Source organism: Symsagittifera roscoffensis, chromosome 8 (genome assembly GCF_963678635.1).
Source record: "Symsagittifera roscoffensis chromosome 8, txSymRosc1.1, whole genome shotgun sequence".
Classification (NCBI taxonomy): domain Eukaryota; kingdom Metazoa; phylum Xenacoelomorpha; order Acoela; family Convolutidae; genus Symsagittifera; species Symsagittifera roscoffensis.
In genome coordinates, this window is record NC_087069.1 from 15,361,056 (window position 1) to 15,378,713 (window position 17,658).

The window sequence follows — 17,658 nt, forward strand, 5'->3', positions numbered from 1 at the left end:
ACTTTAGAAATGGAAATACTCAGTCAATGTGGAGAGAGTAAAATGAGGGACTTCAAACCATCTCCCATGAATCATGGAAAGGGAAGTGTTGCAGGACAACTAACACCAGTGGAATACAACAGACTAACAGTGTCTGAGACAGTGTCGATAGATGAACCCACCGGTGGATACATGGAGATGTTGGAATACCGAAACTCGGCTAGAGGGTATGTAATGGCCCTGGAAGACGAAAAAGCCATGGAGGGTTATCTGGAAATGATGTTGCAAGGCACCACCCTCAAGCAGAAGGCGTATGGAACTTTGGCGTCGTCTGACGTAGAGGCGGAAACGATCGAGCAGTTAGTGAGCCTTCCATGGAAAGCAGTAGTGTTGAGGTATTTCGAGGAAGAAATGAGGACTACGCCAAGAATACATGCTCTCGTGGCAGTACCTTACGTAAGGACAGAGTTACAACTCAGGTTCGCCTGGTGCATGATGGGACTGACTCGTGAAGAATATGATTCAGAAGAAATAACGAGATCAAAAGAAGAAAAGGTTTTCCTTATGACGAATCTGAGGGATCTGATAGTCCAGGAGGGAGCAGCAGTAGCGTGTGCGAAGCGGAGAGACGCTCTCTGTTTCATTCGATTCCTGATAGAGCAGATTTCAGTACCTGCATTAAACACTTGTGTTAAAATGTTGAGGGAAGGCGATGAGCGAACGAAAGCCTTGTTCTTACTAGCAATGCTGGAGATCCAGCAAAGTAAACCGATGAGGGTGAACATGAAAGAACCTGAAGAATTGGAACCCATGAAAAAGATAGACGAGATCAGGAGATTCTCAAACAAGGAGTTGAGACTCACTAAAGAATATATGGGAGCATTGCCGAAATCCAGTGAATACTGTGGACCGATCAAGGAGAAGTCATATAGCTATGTATCTGGGATCTTAGGGATAGCGTACAATCCTTTCCTGAGTGAAGACATACGTGATTGCTTCTTTGATTATGAGCAGGCGGTGTTACTAAGATTCTGGACGTCCAGAATTGTAACGATTAAAAGCGTCAACAATTCACAGGCCAAATTGGGACTGGTCTTGGAAGAAGAGGTGACTGCACCTTCAGTACCAAAATCCGACAAGAGAGTGGAGTTTGGGTTGGGATTCTCAGATGAATTACTGAGAACGAGCTTGATGGCAGTGTGGGAATTGATGAGACCATCATGGTGTCCTAGTCCCAACGCTGACTCAATATTACGTGCGACACAAGACGTACAGAGGGAACTGAATGCAGACTGTAACCTGCGTGACCTCAACATATAATGTGATGATAACAGCCTCTAAGAGCAACGGAGAAGATAAAGTGGAGTTGCCTGGCTGGGGACCAGAAGAATGGGTCAAACCTGGTAGCTGTCTGGCGGAAGTCTGTGGACTAGAGGGTCACGTTTGTGGAAGTCTAGACTGTGTGAAAACCCTGGAGAAACAACACAAGCAGTTGACAGTATTGTTTGGAAATGTAGTGATGAAAGCAAGAACGGAAACGAAACTGATAGCAGATTGCCATGGAGGAATCGATGTGAATCTAGTGACAGCACTAGGATTCTACAGCATGTTTGGTTCTTTAGAGTCACTATTGAATCTAGAACAGAAACATGAGATGGTCACAGCCATCAGCGTAGAAGTATTCCCAGGAGTTCTGCAGACTGAGCAGAAGTATATAGGAAAATGGAGGGAAGCAATCGAAACAGAGATGAACATCAGACACAGCGAAACTTATTGTAGACCATCAGGAGCACGATATTTGGTGGGCTCAACGTTGGCTCCAATGTGCAAGAGCAGATATCCTGTACATTTCTTAGCTGTGGACGTAAAGAGTACAAGAACGATTGTGGATCAAACCTTCTCAGTGCCGAAGTGTGTGAGATTAGCGAGGATGTCTGAAAAGTCTTACGAGTTACTATGTAAGATGTTCTCAGCAATTCCAGAGAGAACCAAAGAGGAGTTGGAGTCAATACTAGGAAAGAAGTTCATGGGATATGTGAGCGGGAACTTCAGTGACTTCGAGAAACAGAAACAGGGAGGATCAAATGTCACAGATTACAATGCAGTAGATGAGAATGATGAAATCCACCGAGTGATGATGGAAGTGGAACCATTGCTGGAAGCTTCGGGAAAACGTAATTGGAGGAGCATCATGTTGACGCATGATGAGTTTCCTTGCCACTGCTTGCTGCAGACCTGGTGGTATCCCAAGCGTAGTAATCTGATGTTGATCTGGGACTCTGGAGAGCTGCTCTCCATGGGTTTACCAGATTCATCACAGCCCGTAACAATAGTGATAGTGGGAGTTATGATGGCGATACGATGGCTGGAAGCTCATGTGAGAGAAAATAATAGACAGGAGGCACCGACGAGAGAACAATTGCGGAAATTAGATTGTCTAAAAGATTTAGATCTTTTTGAGACAATGTGCAAAGTTCTAAGCATTCCGATGGAAGTGAAGAAGATATGGGCAAGAAAACGATTGATGCCATGGTTCAGAGCTAACATGACTGCATGGTTGTACGAGTATGCGAAAAAGCATATGTCGAAACATGGCAGAGTGTACAGTGAATATCAGCTGGACATTGGGGCAGGAGCTTTCAAGCGAGCTTTCGTGACTCATCGGAATGCAGTGACCACCGCTGTGAAAAGAATTTCCAGGACGAGCGAGCGTAGTGGAAATGAGAAGGCAGAGATGCTGAAAGAAGATTTGGAGAGAAACGTGACGTTGTGTCTCCACAACAGCTTCTGTAGAAACAGAGAATCAAACGTGGATCCCCTACCTTGCTGTAAACAGAGGGTGGAAGAGCAGAAGTGTTGGAGGACGGCTTCCAACAGCGTCAGGATAGTCAATGACGTGCTACAAGACACGGAAACCGAAAGTGCGGAGTCAGTGTCACAGGAGGAGGAAATGGAGCATTGACGAATGGTCGAGAAAACAAGAGGCAGCAAGAAAGAAAATTAGAAGAATTTAGAAGTTTTAGAACTTCTAAACGACGGAAAAAGAAGAGAACAAAGGGATGATGAAGAAAAGTCAAAACTCAGAATTGTTTTGTGTGTGTGAAAAACTCAAGTGAGAAACCAAGCAACCAAGTTGCAATTGAAAACTGAAACATTTAGTTGAGTTTTGAAATTGTTGCATTTATAAATTTGCATTTTGATTTTAACAGAAGTGGCTTTAGAGACACTTATTATGTATTTAGAAAGGCTTAAGGGAAGAGTATATTTAAATATTCCAGCCTGCATGATCGTTTTTAATCACTTAGGAAGACTGATCACTTTGTGGTGACATGAAAAACTTGAGTAACTTCTTGAGGAGGGAGGTTGTTGCATTGTTCTTTCTAACCACAAAGTTTCTTAGTTTTAATATTCAGGACAATAAACAAGCAAGATTTCCGAAGGGAAGGAGCGTAGTAGGATAATTTTAGCTTGTTGGTTGGCAGGACTGTCCTGCAAGCCAACACCTTTTAAATATAAGAGAAGAAGTTTTAATCGGGACATTGACACTGGAAGTCAGAAAAAATGTTTTATCTTAAGTCATATCCTCAATGTGCAGATTAATGAAAGAATTTGAAGGCTATAGTGATGTAGTATGATGCCGTTTATATTCTGCAGTGAGTCGATGTGACGTAGATAAAAGTAATTTCGTGCATTTTGTAAATTCTGTTCGATGACACTGTAACCATTTAGAAAATTGCGCGATTCAATGAGGACATTGACCGGACTGTCCGGGGAGTATGTGACATTCGACCAGAATGTGAAAAATGCAATCTCTGCAGAATTCGGAATTTTAGCAGTAAGCCTTCCGGATTGGTGGTTTTTAAGAACTAAGGGCGTTATTGGAACGTTTAGCCAAACGGTGAAGGCTGGAATATTCTAGTATTTTAAAATTTCAAAAATTCGAATGATGACGTCACATTTCTGAGAAGTGCTGAAACGGCCATTTTTAACAAAAACGAGTGAAAAAACACAACAACAACAACATTAGTTGCGCTGACGAGAACAACTTTATCGAAATTGAAGAAGTCGAAATTGAAGAAAAACAGCAGCAGATTGCAGAGAACGTTCCGAGTTGCAACTATTGTGCTGCTACAATAGTTGCAAGGCCGTTGCGAACAACGGTGAAGGGTAAGAAACCAGCCTTCCGTGTTGTCGTGAAATCGAACTTAAGGAGCTTGATTCACCGGATTCCAGAATCCGGAAGGGTCTCGGGACGGAAAACTTTTATTGACTCATATGAACTGTTAGCATCCTGTCATGTCCTGACTTGAATTTAATTGATATTTGGATTAGTTTTGACAAGGATGAGGTGCTAGGAGTTGGGGGAAAGGGTTGATCCATCTTCGATGGAGATGATGATTTTTATCTACTGAACAAAAACAATAGTAATATAATAAATAGTAGCCCTGTTTTTAGGAGTGACCTCGTGGTCTGGGGATACTGAGACCCAGCCATGAGCTCACTATTTTTGCATGTAATTCAGTTAATTTGAGCGTTCTGGTCGAAGCCGGAGAACAGTAACGTTTTTGTCGACCCGATGTTAGAAAAGACCACCGAAAAGTACTGGCTTGGTAGAGACGGTGAAAAACATGCAAAGCTCTGTTTAGACGCCAGCCAGTCGTCTTAAGACTTAGTTTTGTTATCCGTCGATATGTATCTTCCGGGCGAATGTTACAGATGCCATTTGTGAACACGTAGTGAGTTGAGGTGGGGTAGATAAATTTCATTTTCTTATGCGATTTGTAAGATTGATTACAGAAAACTGGATAACTACTTGACGATAACCCGGTGTTATGCGATCAATAGGGACATTGATGGAGACTTGTCCGGGGAGTATGTGCCATTCTGCCAGACTGGCACAGCACAACCTTCCGGCGACGTAAAAAAGAACGACTAAAGGCCTTATTGACGAAAAAGTATTGCGAAGGAGGGTCGGAATATTCTGGAATATTTATTTTTAAAATTTCGATTTGCAAGTTGATATTTCTGAGAAATACGAAAAACGGCCACTTTGAGCCAAAACGCACGATAAGACACTTGTTAACAGATATTGGTGGAGAAGGAGGCTTGAGTGGGGGAAGAAATATACCACGGAACCCTCCCGGGACACGAATTATAAGAGATAAGAGCGTTATCTCAGGAATATTACGGGAGCGGAGGCTTGGTCCCCCAGAGACTGTTCTATGTGAAGGGACTGTATAAACTAACTTTATAGCTACTGGAATGTCATAGATCTCTTAATTAACACCGTTATTATTTGATATTTCAGAATATGAGTAGCTAGAAAGAGGAAAGGGTCAATCCATCTCCAATGGATTTAATATAGAACTGTCACACAAAAACATGTTAAAATAGGTTGTTTGAGCCGTGTTTTTAATGACAATCACGTAGTCTGAGGATCCGAGACTCAGCTATGTGGTTGTGTTCGCATGTAAACGAAAGCTGATCAAAAGTCGTTTGACTGATGGCCTAAAAATGGTAACTTTTTACTTTGCCCTAAACAGACCAGAAAATCAACTGGCAAGGTCGAGACGGTGAAAAACGAGTAGGATTAAGGTAACTGACGCCTGCCAGTCGTTAATAGGTACTTTTTCTACGCTCCGTCGCTGTGTAGTATTTGGGCGAATGTTACAAAACCATATCATTACTTTATAAAAACATACTATAAAACCGACAAGTACTATTCAACACAAATTTTTGTCCTTGTTGTTTTCTTATCTGGGGTTATCCACTCTACCGGCAAAAACAAATATGGGCTGACAAACTTATGATGTAATTTATTTTTTTGTGGTTGAGAGAGTAATTCCCAGACCCCTCACCTCCACACTCCCTGTTTGAAGAAGTTATTCCCCTTTCAAGCCATTTTTTTGTAGATACCATGTGGGGCATTTATTTGTTACCTATATCCGGAAAAAACCGGACTTCTGTTGTTAGGACGAAATTAGCCGGAATTTTGTTTTTGTTTAAATCATTGTTTAAAAGTATCAGCCAATCAAATCACGTACAGATTTTTTGGAAATTTGTTAGCAATCAAGCTGTCCAATCAAAATGAGTCTCAATTCAGTGACAATTTTTTAAATTTACTTTAAGTACAAACGGAGGTATTTAGTTTTTTCGGCTAACCGGGAATGCGGCTCCGTGGGTACGCACCTGTTAAAAAAAGTAAACTGGAATTTTTACGCCAAAAAATTTATCGGTTGGATACTTGCTGTTTTCAGGTTTTGTCTTATGATCAGGGAGTATAAACTAGTAGTTCTGGGGAGCGGCGGCGTTGGGAAAAGTGCTCTGGTGAGTGAAGTGCTTGGTTTATTCATATCAAACTTTTTCAACCAAACTCATTGATTTTTTTTACCAAACTTAATGATTTTTTTTGCAGACTGTGCAATTCGTCCAAGGTATTTTTGTGGAGAGATATGATCCTACAATTGAAGATAGCTACCGGAAGGTAAGAACCAATGTGAAGTGTTCAATTTGTCGTAAGTCTGAAAAGTCATTTTGATTTCAAAGCTAACTGTTTTTGTTCCGACTTTCGATACAAAAGTAACGGAATATTTGTGCTCGGGGTGGGTTTTTTTTTCTTCAGACAAATTTCGACTTTTTAACTAGCCACTTTTGACGGAATTTTTTTATACCATTCAAAAGGTATTATTGTCGTGAGCTTAAATTTGAAAAGATATTTCACCTGTGATAATTTTTGGTAAAGTTATGAGGGTTTAAAGATTGCCATTTTGACCAATTTGGGACAATTAACGCGCGATATAATTCGCGCTATTAACGTTCAAGCGGAGATTTAATCCGTCTCATAAATCGTTCCAAATTGGTTGAACGAAGCGTATTTGCCATAATTGATTTGTTACAAGGAACGAAATCTATCTTTTTATACTTAATATGGTGTGTGGGGGGATGATTTTCTTAAAAAATTTCAAATTTTAGAAAAAAAAACTTTCATTTTATTTTATTTCATATAATTTTTTATGTTATTACTGCTGCTCCATAAACCTTAAAAGGCAGTCGGAACATTCAGGGGGGCTTGGCCCTGATGCGAGCAGTCTTGTTTGATCTTTAATTTTGAAAACACCAAAAGAACGGAATAGGTTAAAGAACGTAATCGCTAAATTGATGTTTTAGAGTGTAGATGTCGATGGTGTGATGTACATGCTAGAAATATTAGATACTGCGGGAACGGTAATTTAAAATATCTCAAACTATTTTTACCAAGTTGCTTGTGTTCAAAATTTGTTCTTTAGGAGCAATTCACTGCAATGAGAGACCTTTATGTGAAGAACGGCGAAGGCTTTCTTTTAGTCTATTCCATTGTTAACCAGGCATCTTTCAATGAGCTGCTGGATATTCGAGAGCATGTTACCCGTGTCAAAGACTCTCAGGATGTGAGTGTTTTTTAAAATTATTATTTCCTCGAAACATTTTTCATGCCAATCGTTTTTTTTTCACTAATCATTCGATATCACATAGTTGGTCTTAGAAGTATCTCTTAAACTGGACATAACTAAAAAGTTAAGTTCGGTTTGAATTCAACTAAAAATCGAAATATTTCATAATTTTTTTTTGAACAGGTGGCAATGGTTCTAGTCGGCAATAAATGCGATCTCGATAGTGAAAGAGTGGTTGGAAGGGACCAGGGCAATAATCGAGCCAAGCAATTCAATTGCAACTTCTTTGAAGTGTCAGCGAAGAATAAAATAAACGTGCATGAGGTAAGTGAGTATCAAATTGTTTGTCGGCAATTGAAGCAATGTGGCTTGGAAAAGTGTACTTCAAAATTTTAGAAAGATTTTGTGAAAGTGATGTGAGCAAACTAATTTGAGGCATCAAAATGTAGTCTTATTAAGCTCGCATTTTTAGGATCGCTTTTATTTGCATAAAATCTTTTGAATTTTTTATTAACCCGATTAATAGCAAACGTTTATTAACGAGCAGCATACCTCACATGCCGTAAATATCGTTTCTAAAAGCTGCTTCATTTTTGTTTATTTTTTCATTTTTTGTTGAAGATTTTCTACGACCTTGTGCGAACGATAAACAAACTGAGTCCGTCCAAATTCACGAAGACCAAGAGCTCCAAAAGACAGAAAGGAAGGAAGCAGGGCAATAACAGAGCGGGTGGATGCGTACTCTTATGAGAGCATCTTATATCCTCAGTTCTATCTCTCATTATTGAAGCTCATATCAGCTTTCTCTTTTTCTATACTATTATCCAGTTTTGACTGATAAGATTGACGTGTTTAAATGTAAAACGGAATCAATTCAAGTACGAAGATCTTAAACGCTGTTCTAAGCTTTTTCAGATTAAATTTTTTCTGGTGAGATGATTTTAACTCTCCGGTATGAATTTTAATATAGAATTGTAATACCTTTTGATCAAGATCTCTCTTTGTATTTGAATTGAGTTGTTAATTATGATGCAAGTGATACGAAAAACTCGTGATAGGAAATTCATTTGAAATGCTTTCGCTTAAGAGTCTTTGTCATGAACTTGCTTCTTCTGAATTTGCTTTGAGATTTGGAGTAAATTTACAATATTTAGAGCTGTTCTTAATGAAAAGTGTCAAATCTGCCAAGAATCTTAAACATTTGATTGCTATTCAAAAGAGCATCTTATTTTTGGCATATCTGTTATTTGGTCTTCATTTTGTCCGAGCGATTAATTTTTTCAAATGCAAACGTTTTCTATTTTGTTTACATAAAATATTAAAATAATATGTGAATGAACTGTGAAATGATTATTGAGTCGTTAGATTAAAATGGTTGAAAATTCGCGTTGGTTTTTATTGGTATGCTTGAACATAAGAGTAATGGCTTCGTAAGTGTTCAAGTAACTTTGTTCAGTTGATTCACAAAATGACTTTTGTCGTGAGAAATTCCTCCCAATACTTGTTATTTTGTCCACCGAGTTTAACAACCTGCATGTGTAGTACAGTATTATGAGTTGATTTATACATGTCTAATTTATTACGGTCAAAAGCCGATAATACAATTGAAACTAGTTTAGATAACGTGTTTTGATCTCTGAATAGGGTTGATTAATTACAAGGTTTAGACTGTCAAATCAGCGAGATCAAATTTGCTTTGTTTGATTATCTTACGGATTGCTAAATCAATATAATCGAAATGAGAAAGAAATCGACTTCTAATCGATGTTTTATAGACTTGTAAACAACGCTTGAATCAAGGACTAGACAAGTTTCTGATCAAGTGTAGGGATTTTGAAAAGTGTATGTATGCTGATGAAATGAATTTTGTGATCTCTATGTCCTAGCTATAACCCGATTGATGTCAAAGCGACCACAGAAAGTCATGTGTTCTTTTTGTTTTGCATTCAGTCCTACTCAATTCAGGATCAACCGTAGTGGAGGGGGACGTCTTTCTTTTTAGAAAGAAAGAAAGAAAGAATTTATTTCTTCAGACATACAAATACATTTACAAAAAAAAAATAAAACAAGTTAAGCAATCAAATTTTGCTAAAGGTACGTATTATCCGAAGAGGATAGACTAAGGGCAAATTAGATGCCCATTAAATGTCTAACCAATATATACTAACTGAGACAGAACGTTATTTTTAGGCGTATTTTTGTAAGTATTAGCAAGTATTTTTGTAAGTATTTGGAAAATTTCATATTTTTACAAAAATGGCGTTTTCTCGAAAACTAGCTTCTTCTGGAAGGTCATATTTTTGGGGTGGAATCGGAGCCTCAGATGGGTCTCTGGAAGCATCCAGAATAAACACTGATTTTTGAAAAGAAAAAAATCTATTTCTCATTATTATTTTTATAGTAATTGTTAAATTTCAAATTTTTTTCTCAAATATTTTTTTTCATTTTTTTTTGAGGTAGCCTGTCTGTCTCACCTTGAGGAGGCGGATGACTCTGGGACCTTCCAACCGCGAACGAAGTGGGCTTCGAACACAGTACTCTCGTAACGAGAGGCGCTCGCCTTACCCCACTCGGCCACGGCTGCTCCACATACATCTATCACGTGGGCAGGGGCGGATTTATGTGGGGGGGGGGGGGGGGTTTGGACGCCCCCCCCCCCTCCCTCAGGGATTCGACCCCCTGCCGACCCAAAGGGTCCCCACCGTGATACTTTTTCAGAAATCCATTTTTGGCCGACCGAGCCTAAAATTTTTCTAAAGGCGCCAATATATACTAACTTTGAGGGGGAGCGCGCGCCAAAAAAACGCGATTTTTTTGTCAAAATTTTTCAAAAAGTGCCAAAAAACGGCCTTTTTGACTGTTTTGTCAAAAACTTGCCTGCGGCGCAAACATTTTTGCCACAATAGGGGCAAAACTGCTTCGGGAGAGCTCGAAAAATCAATTTGGTCGACCTAAAAAAAAGGTCGTCAAAATTTTCGATTTTTTTTGAAAATCCGCTCCCCCCCTCGAGAAAATCCTAGATCCGCCCCTGCACATGGGACGTTTTTTTTATCCAGACAAGGGGTTGCAGCTGACGCATCGGTGATTGACAATGTAAAAAATACGCCTAATTTTGGTTCGAGCTTGTCAACAGCACTATCAGCTTCAAAATAGAAAATACGAAATTAGCCAACGGTCGCGACTTGGCAATGGCGGGTTTGAAGTTGGCGTTTGAAGTTGACTGGTAATGGTTGTGTCTGCTAAATACCGGTCTGCTAGAAAATCTAGGACCATCTGTCATGAGGGTTTTTCCTTGATTAAGTGTCAATGAAAGACAAATTGAGTCAATGAAAGAAGTAACAAGAGACAAAAATACTTTCAAGAACAAAAGTTGCATCTTGAATAGAATTATTATTTTAAGGCAGTTTAGTTAGTGAAATTTGCAACGAATAATAAGACTATTTTCGGTTCTAATTAATGAATCAAAAATTAATAGAAAGCACCAGATTACCAGATCAAAGAGAGTCTCTTAGTAGCCCGAAAAATAAGGTATAATCTCCGAGATTGCGATACAACTGAAAGTTTATGGCTATCATTGAGATTAGGATGTTTTCCAGCGGGCGAAGGCTTTATTACCGTACCGCACAATTTGTCTCAATCTTAATTTAACGCTGGTTTCCGGCACATTTTCCTCAAGTTGTTCTTTTGTTGGGACAATCGTTTCGTTAAATTGAGTTTTTTTTCTTCATTTTTCTCATGTTTTTACAATCTACGGGCTTTCGGCCCATTTGCCACCGGCTTGCTAACCATTTAATATTTTTGTATTTTTTTAACTATCGAAGCTTAAGTTTGACCCATACTTATAATGTTTAGTCTTGCGATAAGCAAGGGTGTTGCAACAGGGTACAAGACTTTTTTTACCCTGTTAACTTTGTTCACAAGTTTTAGCAAATTGTCAAACGTGTCAACAAATTGTTAAACGTGTTTCTACTTACCTTAAAATAAATTCAAATTCAATCTAGCATCTAGAGCTTCAAGCGTAGACGTAACGCTTCTGGTTTTTTCAAACTATAATAGTTTTTTTTTTGGACTATTGTCCGTCGTTTTTTTTTGTCGGCTTATTTCCCGTATCAAGGACTCTTTTTTTAAGAGTCGATGAAAGTAGTTCAGACTCTTATAAAGGTCTTGATGATGTTTTCGTTTTTTTTTTCAGAAAAATTTGTTCGGCCCGGTGTTTTACTTTTTCGCTGTGATGTTTTGATGTTTTAAGTTGAATTCATTTTATTGTTCAAAGAAAGGCGAATTCAACTATCGAACGGCAAAATTGTAAGGTCACAAAAAACATGATCGACCTCTAATTTCGAAAGTGGGAATTTCATTTTCAGATTCACCAGTGAAATAAAATCTTTACCTATTGATCCAGTTTTCTCAATTTGGGTTATTTGATCAATTTTGTCATTATTTGCTCTAGAATTTCCAAGAGCTTTGAGGCCATTTTTCTGGAAATTCGAAATTTGATGTTTTCAACAAAGTCAGTGTTTTTGTGTACTTGCGGTTATTGGCTCTTATTCAACTGTCTGTTGGCTATATTCTGGATTTACCTCTCTTCTAACTAAGTGAATGCCATTGGTGAAAAAAATGAGTAACATTTTTTTGCAGAAATTTGACGCATTTTTTTGAAACTTGGTAATTTTTTGATTGTTTTTGTTTTGAACTGTAAAATTTCTTCGTCGATTAATAGGCACGCAATTTTTATACCTGCAGTTATTATGCTCGCTATTTGCATTGTCGGCTTGTTGCCGCTTCGTAAGTTTGTTTCGATTCAAGTTTAACGTTCAGTTGTCTTATTTGGCATGTTAAGATTTTTTAAGAAAAGTTTATTCCAGACAAATTGATTTAAAGATATAAAAATTTTGGCTGATCTAGCGTTTTCCGGCTTGATACAAAGCTTTTTTCGACTTAGCGGTTTTCTTCTCATTTTACTTTGTGCTGCTATGTTTGCGTTGTATAATAAAAGTTCTGCTTAAATGATTTCGAAAGTTTTAGTTGTTTTTCAGCTTATTGGCAGTATTTTTTCTCGGCTTCTCTACTTACAATTTTGTTTCTAAGAGCTTGCGTTTGCCGTTTTTTGTTTGTTTTTGCGAAATGTTTTTTCATTTCTGTGTTAGCTAAGTATTAATTAAAAAATCTTTACGCCGAATGTTTTACAACCCGTGATGGAGTTAATACACTTTTTTTGCGAACTGCAAAATTTCTGCGTTGCCGATTTTAAGTATGCTGTTCAGAAAGGATGTTATTTTTTTTAGTTTAATTTTTTTCAACCGAGGCAATCGTTTCGTTTAATGTAGTTTTGTTAGATGTGATTTTCACTTCTCTTTTATACTATCTATAATTTTTTTCAACCGAGGCAATCATTCCGTTTAATGTAGTTTTGTTAGATGTCATGTTCACTTCTCTTTTACGATCTAGTGATTTTCGGCAGTTTTTTTTCCGGCTAGCTTGCCATATTACATTCGTGTTTTTGAGCAAGTGGCGCGAAGCTGCGCTCTATTCTGTATACCAAAATGTTTGTTTAGATTAAAATTTAGGAGATAACTCTGTTTAACATTGTCGTGCTGCTTTTTTGTTTAAAAGTTCGGGTCTGAATTCCCCCAACTATAAGGCACCATATTAATTTGGTAGCAATATAAGCAATTTTTTCATCAATTGTCTCAATGTAACCTAATTTGAGAACATTAAAATTAATGCCCACATTTTTGTTTGTTTTGATCGATATATTTAGAATCAGACTTGTAAACTCCAATAACAAATGTACAAATGGCGCGAAAAATGTGAGTAATGCTTTTAATTTCAAAATTATTGTAATTATTAGATTTCCCAGCACTATGAAAAAATATCTAATGATGCATCTTTTGCGAAATGGGTTAGTTTATTTTACTCAAGCAAACGCTTGTTTTAGACCACGAGGTAACGTTTTCCAACCCGACTTTTGTTCAAATTCGATGTTCAGTTTCATTATATGAGTACTGATCAAATTCATTTTGTCGATTTACTAGCTTAAAATTTACCCGCTGTATCAAAGCGGTTATGTTTTCCGTTTTCCTTGCAATTTTGAAGCTTTCGTTTGATGTTTTTCGCTCTTATTTGCGAAGTAGAGCGGTCACCCCCCACGCACTCTGGGAAAACCCGATCGAAGCAGCTGCTTTCCTGCAACTCGATACAGAAGAAGCCACAAATGAGGGACACGAGGAGGGCCAAACTACGGGCACCTAGGCAACAACAACAACAAGTAGAGCGGTCAATCTATGTCAAGAAATTGTCAATTGTTACGCTAGCGATAAGCAAGCGGTATCAAATCGGGGTTTATTTATTTTTGGGTCAATTTCTTGTTAAACTATAGAGTTGAAAAATTTCACAGCTTGGCTTATCACACTTGGGATAGCCAGCGTGTTATAACCGGATACTAGACTTTTTTTCCGTTCATCACATGGTTGTTATTTTTCAGCTTGTGTTGTCATATGCATACAGTACAATAGCGTACTATTATTTTTGTTCAACTGTCTTTTAATTATTACAAATTAATCAATTTTGTTAATTACTCTACGAGCGAGCTTGCGAGGATGAACCTTCTTTTCGCCAGCCTAACTTGTAAATAAAAGTTCATTAAAAAAGTTCACTTATTTAGTGGTACCTTTGCTATAATCACGATCTGTAGAATTGGAAATTCCTAAACATCTGTTCTCTGCTTTACTTGTGGCTAGTGTTTGTGGTTTTTTAAGCGTCCGTGGCTTGGCTAGTGCGTGAAAATTCATAATCTCTAGGTCGCAGATCGAATTCGAGATGTAGCCGATTTTTTTTTAATTCGAGGCTTGTTGGTACGTTGTTTTATTGCACTTCATAGAACTGCTTTTTTGTCGTTTTCTTGCGAGTGTTTGCGAAGTGCAGCTTCGCCTCTGTGTAAAGTGTTGCTGTTTACTACATTTCGAATGTGAAGTTATTCCTGAACAGTTAGTTTTTGGCTGAACTTAACTGCTTAATGCTCACCGTTTTTTTTTCAATAAGAGTTTCCTTAAGTTTCCTTGAATAAATTACATAGCTTTTTATTAGATTTCTCATATTGTTTCGTTTGACGATTAAATAATGTTTTTTAGTGTTTCGAGTGCGAGAGGGTTTTTTCACAAGTCTTATATCTTGAGTTTTTTTCGGCTCAAAAGGTTTCTGCCAAAGTATTTGTTACCGCTTGGTAAAATATCTTTCGATGCTAGTTTCACATTCTATCGCCTTGGCATGGTTTTGTGTCAAAACTAGAATTCTTCCTTATTATAGATATATTTTTTCTTCGGCAATTTTTTTCGATTTCCTTGTGTTGTATCGCAAGTGGTGCGAAGCTCAGCTTCGCCTGTGTTATTTTTTTTTTATTTTGTCCTTTTTTTGGCTTAATAGGCTTCGTACAATTTTATATCGGCTTAGTTTTCAGTTACAGTGGCGTAGTTACAAGGGAAACAATATTTTTGCTGACCTCCAGATCGCACTAAATTTGAATAGATATTATAGTTCAAGCTTCTCATGACAACAATTTTTTTCAGCTTTTTATGTTTTCTTTTTGGGCTTGATAAGTTTCGGCCTATATTAAATCGGTTTAATGGCCGCATATTGCGCCTTTAGATGGGCGAAAATAGTTTGTTTGTGCGTGTCTGTGTTTTGAGGGGGAGGGGGACTTACTCGTTAAAAATTAAATTTTGTGATTTTTTTCCTTCATTTCGGCTTGATAGTTTTCGGTATATTTTACATCGGCTCAGTCGCCTTATATTGCTTCATTTCACGAGCTGTGTATGTGTTTTGAGGGTGAGGGGGACTAACTGACTTTCTATTAGTCTAATTTTTTTTCGGCATTGTTTTTTTTTTCATTTTCCCTTTTTCGGCTTAATAGGTTTCGGCCAAATCAATATCGGCATCGTGGCCGCATAGTGTTTCATTTGACGGGTGAATTAACTTTGTGTAAGTGTGTGTTTGTTTGCTTGAGATTGTTGATTTGATATTTTAAAAAAATTTTACGGCCTAAAGGGTTTCTGCTAAGGTATTTCCGGCTTTGTTACCGCTTGATAAATTTTCTTTCGATTCTACTTTCATATTATATTGTCTTGACTCGTTTTTGTTTCAAAACTAGTTTTATCAATAGATCTAGTTTTTTCGTAATTTTCGAATTTTTTTCGACCTAGTGGCTTTCTTGTTTTGTATCGCAAGTGGTGCGAAGCTCATCTTCGCCTCTGTCTTGTTCATTTGATTGTCTTTCTTTTCATTTGATGTCTTCGAGCTTGTATTGCTCTTTTTGTGCTGTCTTTTGGGCGGCGCGAAGCTCCTAATTGGTTTCAGTATAAAATATCCCGAGTTTTAAAGAGCTCTACGGTCATATCTTTCTTGTTCGAAAGTTTAAAAATTGTTCTGAAAAACATAAATCGTATCCTCAACTTCTAGAAATGTTTTTCGTATCCTCAACTTCTATATGCTTGCAGGATAACAACTACCTTTTTTCAGGTTAACAACTAGCGCACGAAACTATGTGCTCATGTACTGTTGGTTACTTTATTAGTTTATCAAGTTCGTGGTGTCAATTTAGCCCGTTTAGCGTGGAGGTAACGTTCTTGCTTGGGACGGCAAAGGTTACAAGTCGAATCCATTCCGTCCCTGTTTTTTTTGGAAAGGTAATTTTTTTTATCGCGTGATTGAGCGCTTTTTACTGTCACACTATGTTATGAGGGTTTTTTTGCTGTCATTCAAAAGTCTTTCATACTATTCCTGTAAAGGTAAGTGCAAGCCAAGGATTTTTTTCTGATATTTGATTCTTGATATTTAGTTTTCTGAATATATTTCTTACAGGAAATTTTTCGAAACTTTTTACTTTTTATTTTGTCTGCGCAATCCCTTCGTATGTAATGATGGGCGTGTTATCAGGGTGGGGGACTTTGTTTTAAACAGTTTAAAACACAGGGTTGAAAAAACTGTTTAAAACAGCGAGAAAAAACACGTTTAAAACAATTTGATTGAAATAGACAATTAAAGCCGTTTTTCGGCTAATGACGCAATAGTGCTAAAGTTATGACGCAATAGTGCTCGAAGTTTCACACCTCACTTTTATCGCCTGTTGTTTTGACCTGCTCGCTGATTGGTAGATAAATGATGAGTTCACATATTTCTACTACCGCCGCCATTTTTCGGTTGAAGTTGCAGCCGGAATGAGTTACATCGGCTCAGTTAATGAGGCATGTCTTCCCCAAGTTACAAAGTATCTTGGTTACGAACAACCTTACTGTAGGTACCTGTTCGCAGAAATTTACCAAACAGCGTGGTGGTCAAGCGGTATTCATCTCGGGTTTGACGAAGAGTTAGTCAACCTGGCTAAAGCCCTTGTTTCCGCCATAGGGTCGAGTGGTGGACTAAAGCGTCAGTTTTCAACGCTTGGGATGACTTACGGATCTTTGAGAAATCAACTTGACGTCGAAAAAGCGGGGAAAATGACTTTCTTGTACAAACAATTCAACTGTTGAATTCAGTGTTCGCGAAAGATTTTTTTCTGAAGCCAATCAACAAAAAAAATTGTAGCCGCGAAAAAAAACATAAAAAACGTGTTTTTTTTTCGTAAAAAAACATGTTTTAATGTATAATTGGATAAAAAACGTTTACAACTCCCACCCTGCGTCTTATCTTCATTTGTTTAAAATTAAGATTCCTTCTGGTTGCAATCATTTGAAAAATATATGAATGCCAGTGTTACGGCGTAAAAAATCTCCATTCGCATGTTTCATCCACCTAGTTTGTTCTTGTCATGTGGGCTTTCATGAATCATAAGTGTAAGAAAATGTCGAGATCTTTCTTTTATATTTTGAACTTAAATGAGAAATAAGAAATATGTCGCTGTTTTTAGTCAAACTGGCATATAATTTTGTGTAGCAAAAGGTGGGAAGCTCCGCTCCGCTTCTGTGTTGAAACTTTTATAACTGACTTTTGGCCATGGTGTTTTTATCGAATTAGACAAAAAAATGGCCTAAACTTGTCATATTTGCGTCTCATAAAAATCATTAGCAGGATTTTTTTGAAGGGTGGTAGGTTGGCACACACTGTATAAGATCTTTTTGTTGTAACCTTAGATCAAATGTTTTTTTTTTCGCTGGTGAATTGGAACCACTACCTGGTCTCTCAATATCAGTTAGCTCCGCTGAATGTTACGGTGAAGCGTTTATCTGATTTTCAAGCAAATGCTCGGAATAAATTG

At 37.7% G+C, this 17,658-nt stretch overlaps 1 protein-coding gene across 1 annotated transcript in view; it reads left to right on the plus strand.

Moving 5' to 3' along the window:
* Window positions 1–8,336, plus strand: part of LOC134853409 (ras-related protein Rap1-like) — a 132,353-nt gene extending 124,017 nt beyond the window's left edge. Inside the window, exons 2-7 of the mRNA XM_063869404.1 lie at window positions 6,235–6,306; window positions 6,395–6,463; window positions 7,147–7,203; window positions 7,266–7,406; window positions 7,593–7,733; window positions 8,031–8,336. Of these exons, the coding sequence (XP_063725474.1) occupies window positions 6,247–6,306; window positions 6,395–6,463; window positions 7,147–7,203; window positions 7,266–7,406; window positions 7,593–7,733; window positions 8,031–8,159 (597 nt within the window). The 5' untranslated portion in view covers window positions 6,235–6,246 and the 3' untranslated portion in view covers window positions 8,160–8,336. The remainder of the gene's footprint in view (window positions 1–6,234; window positions 6,307–6,394; window positions 6,464–7,146; window positions 7,204–7,265; window positions 7,407–7,592; window positions 7,734–8,030) is intronic.
* Window positions 8,337–17,658: the final 9,322 nt, after the last annotated feature.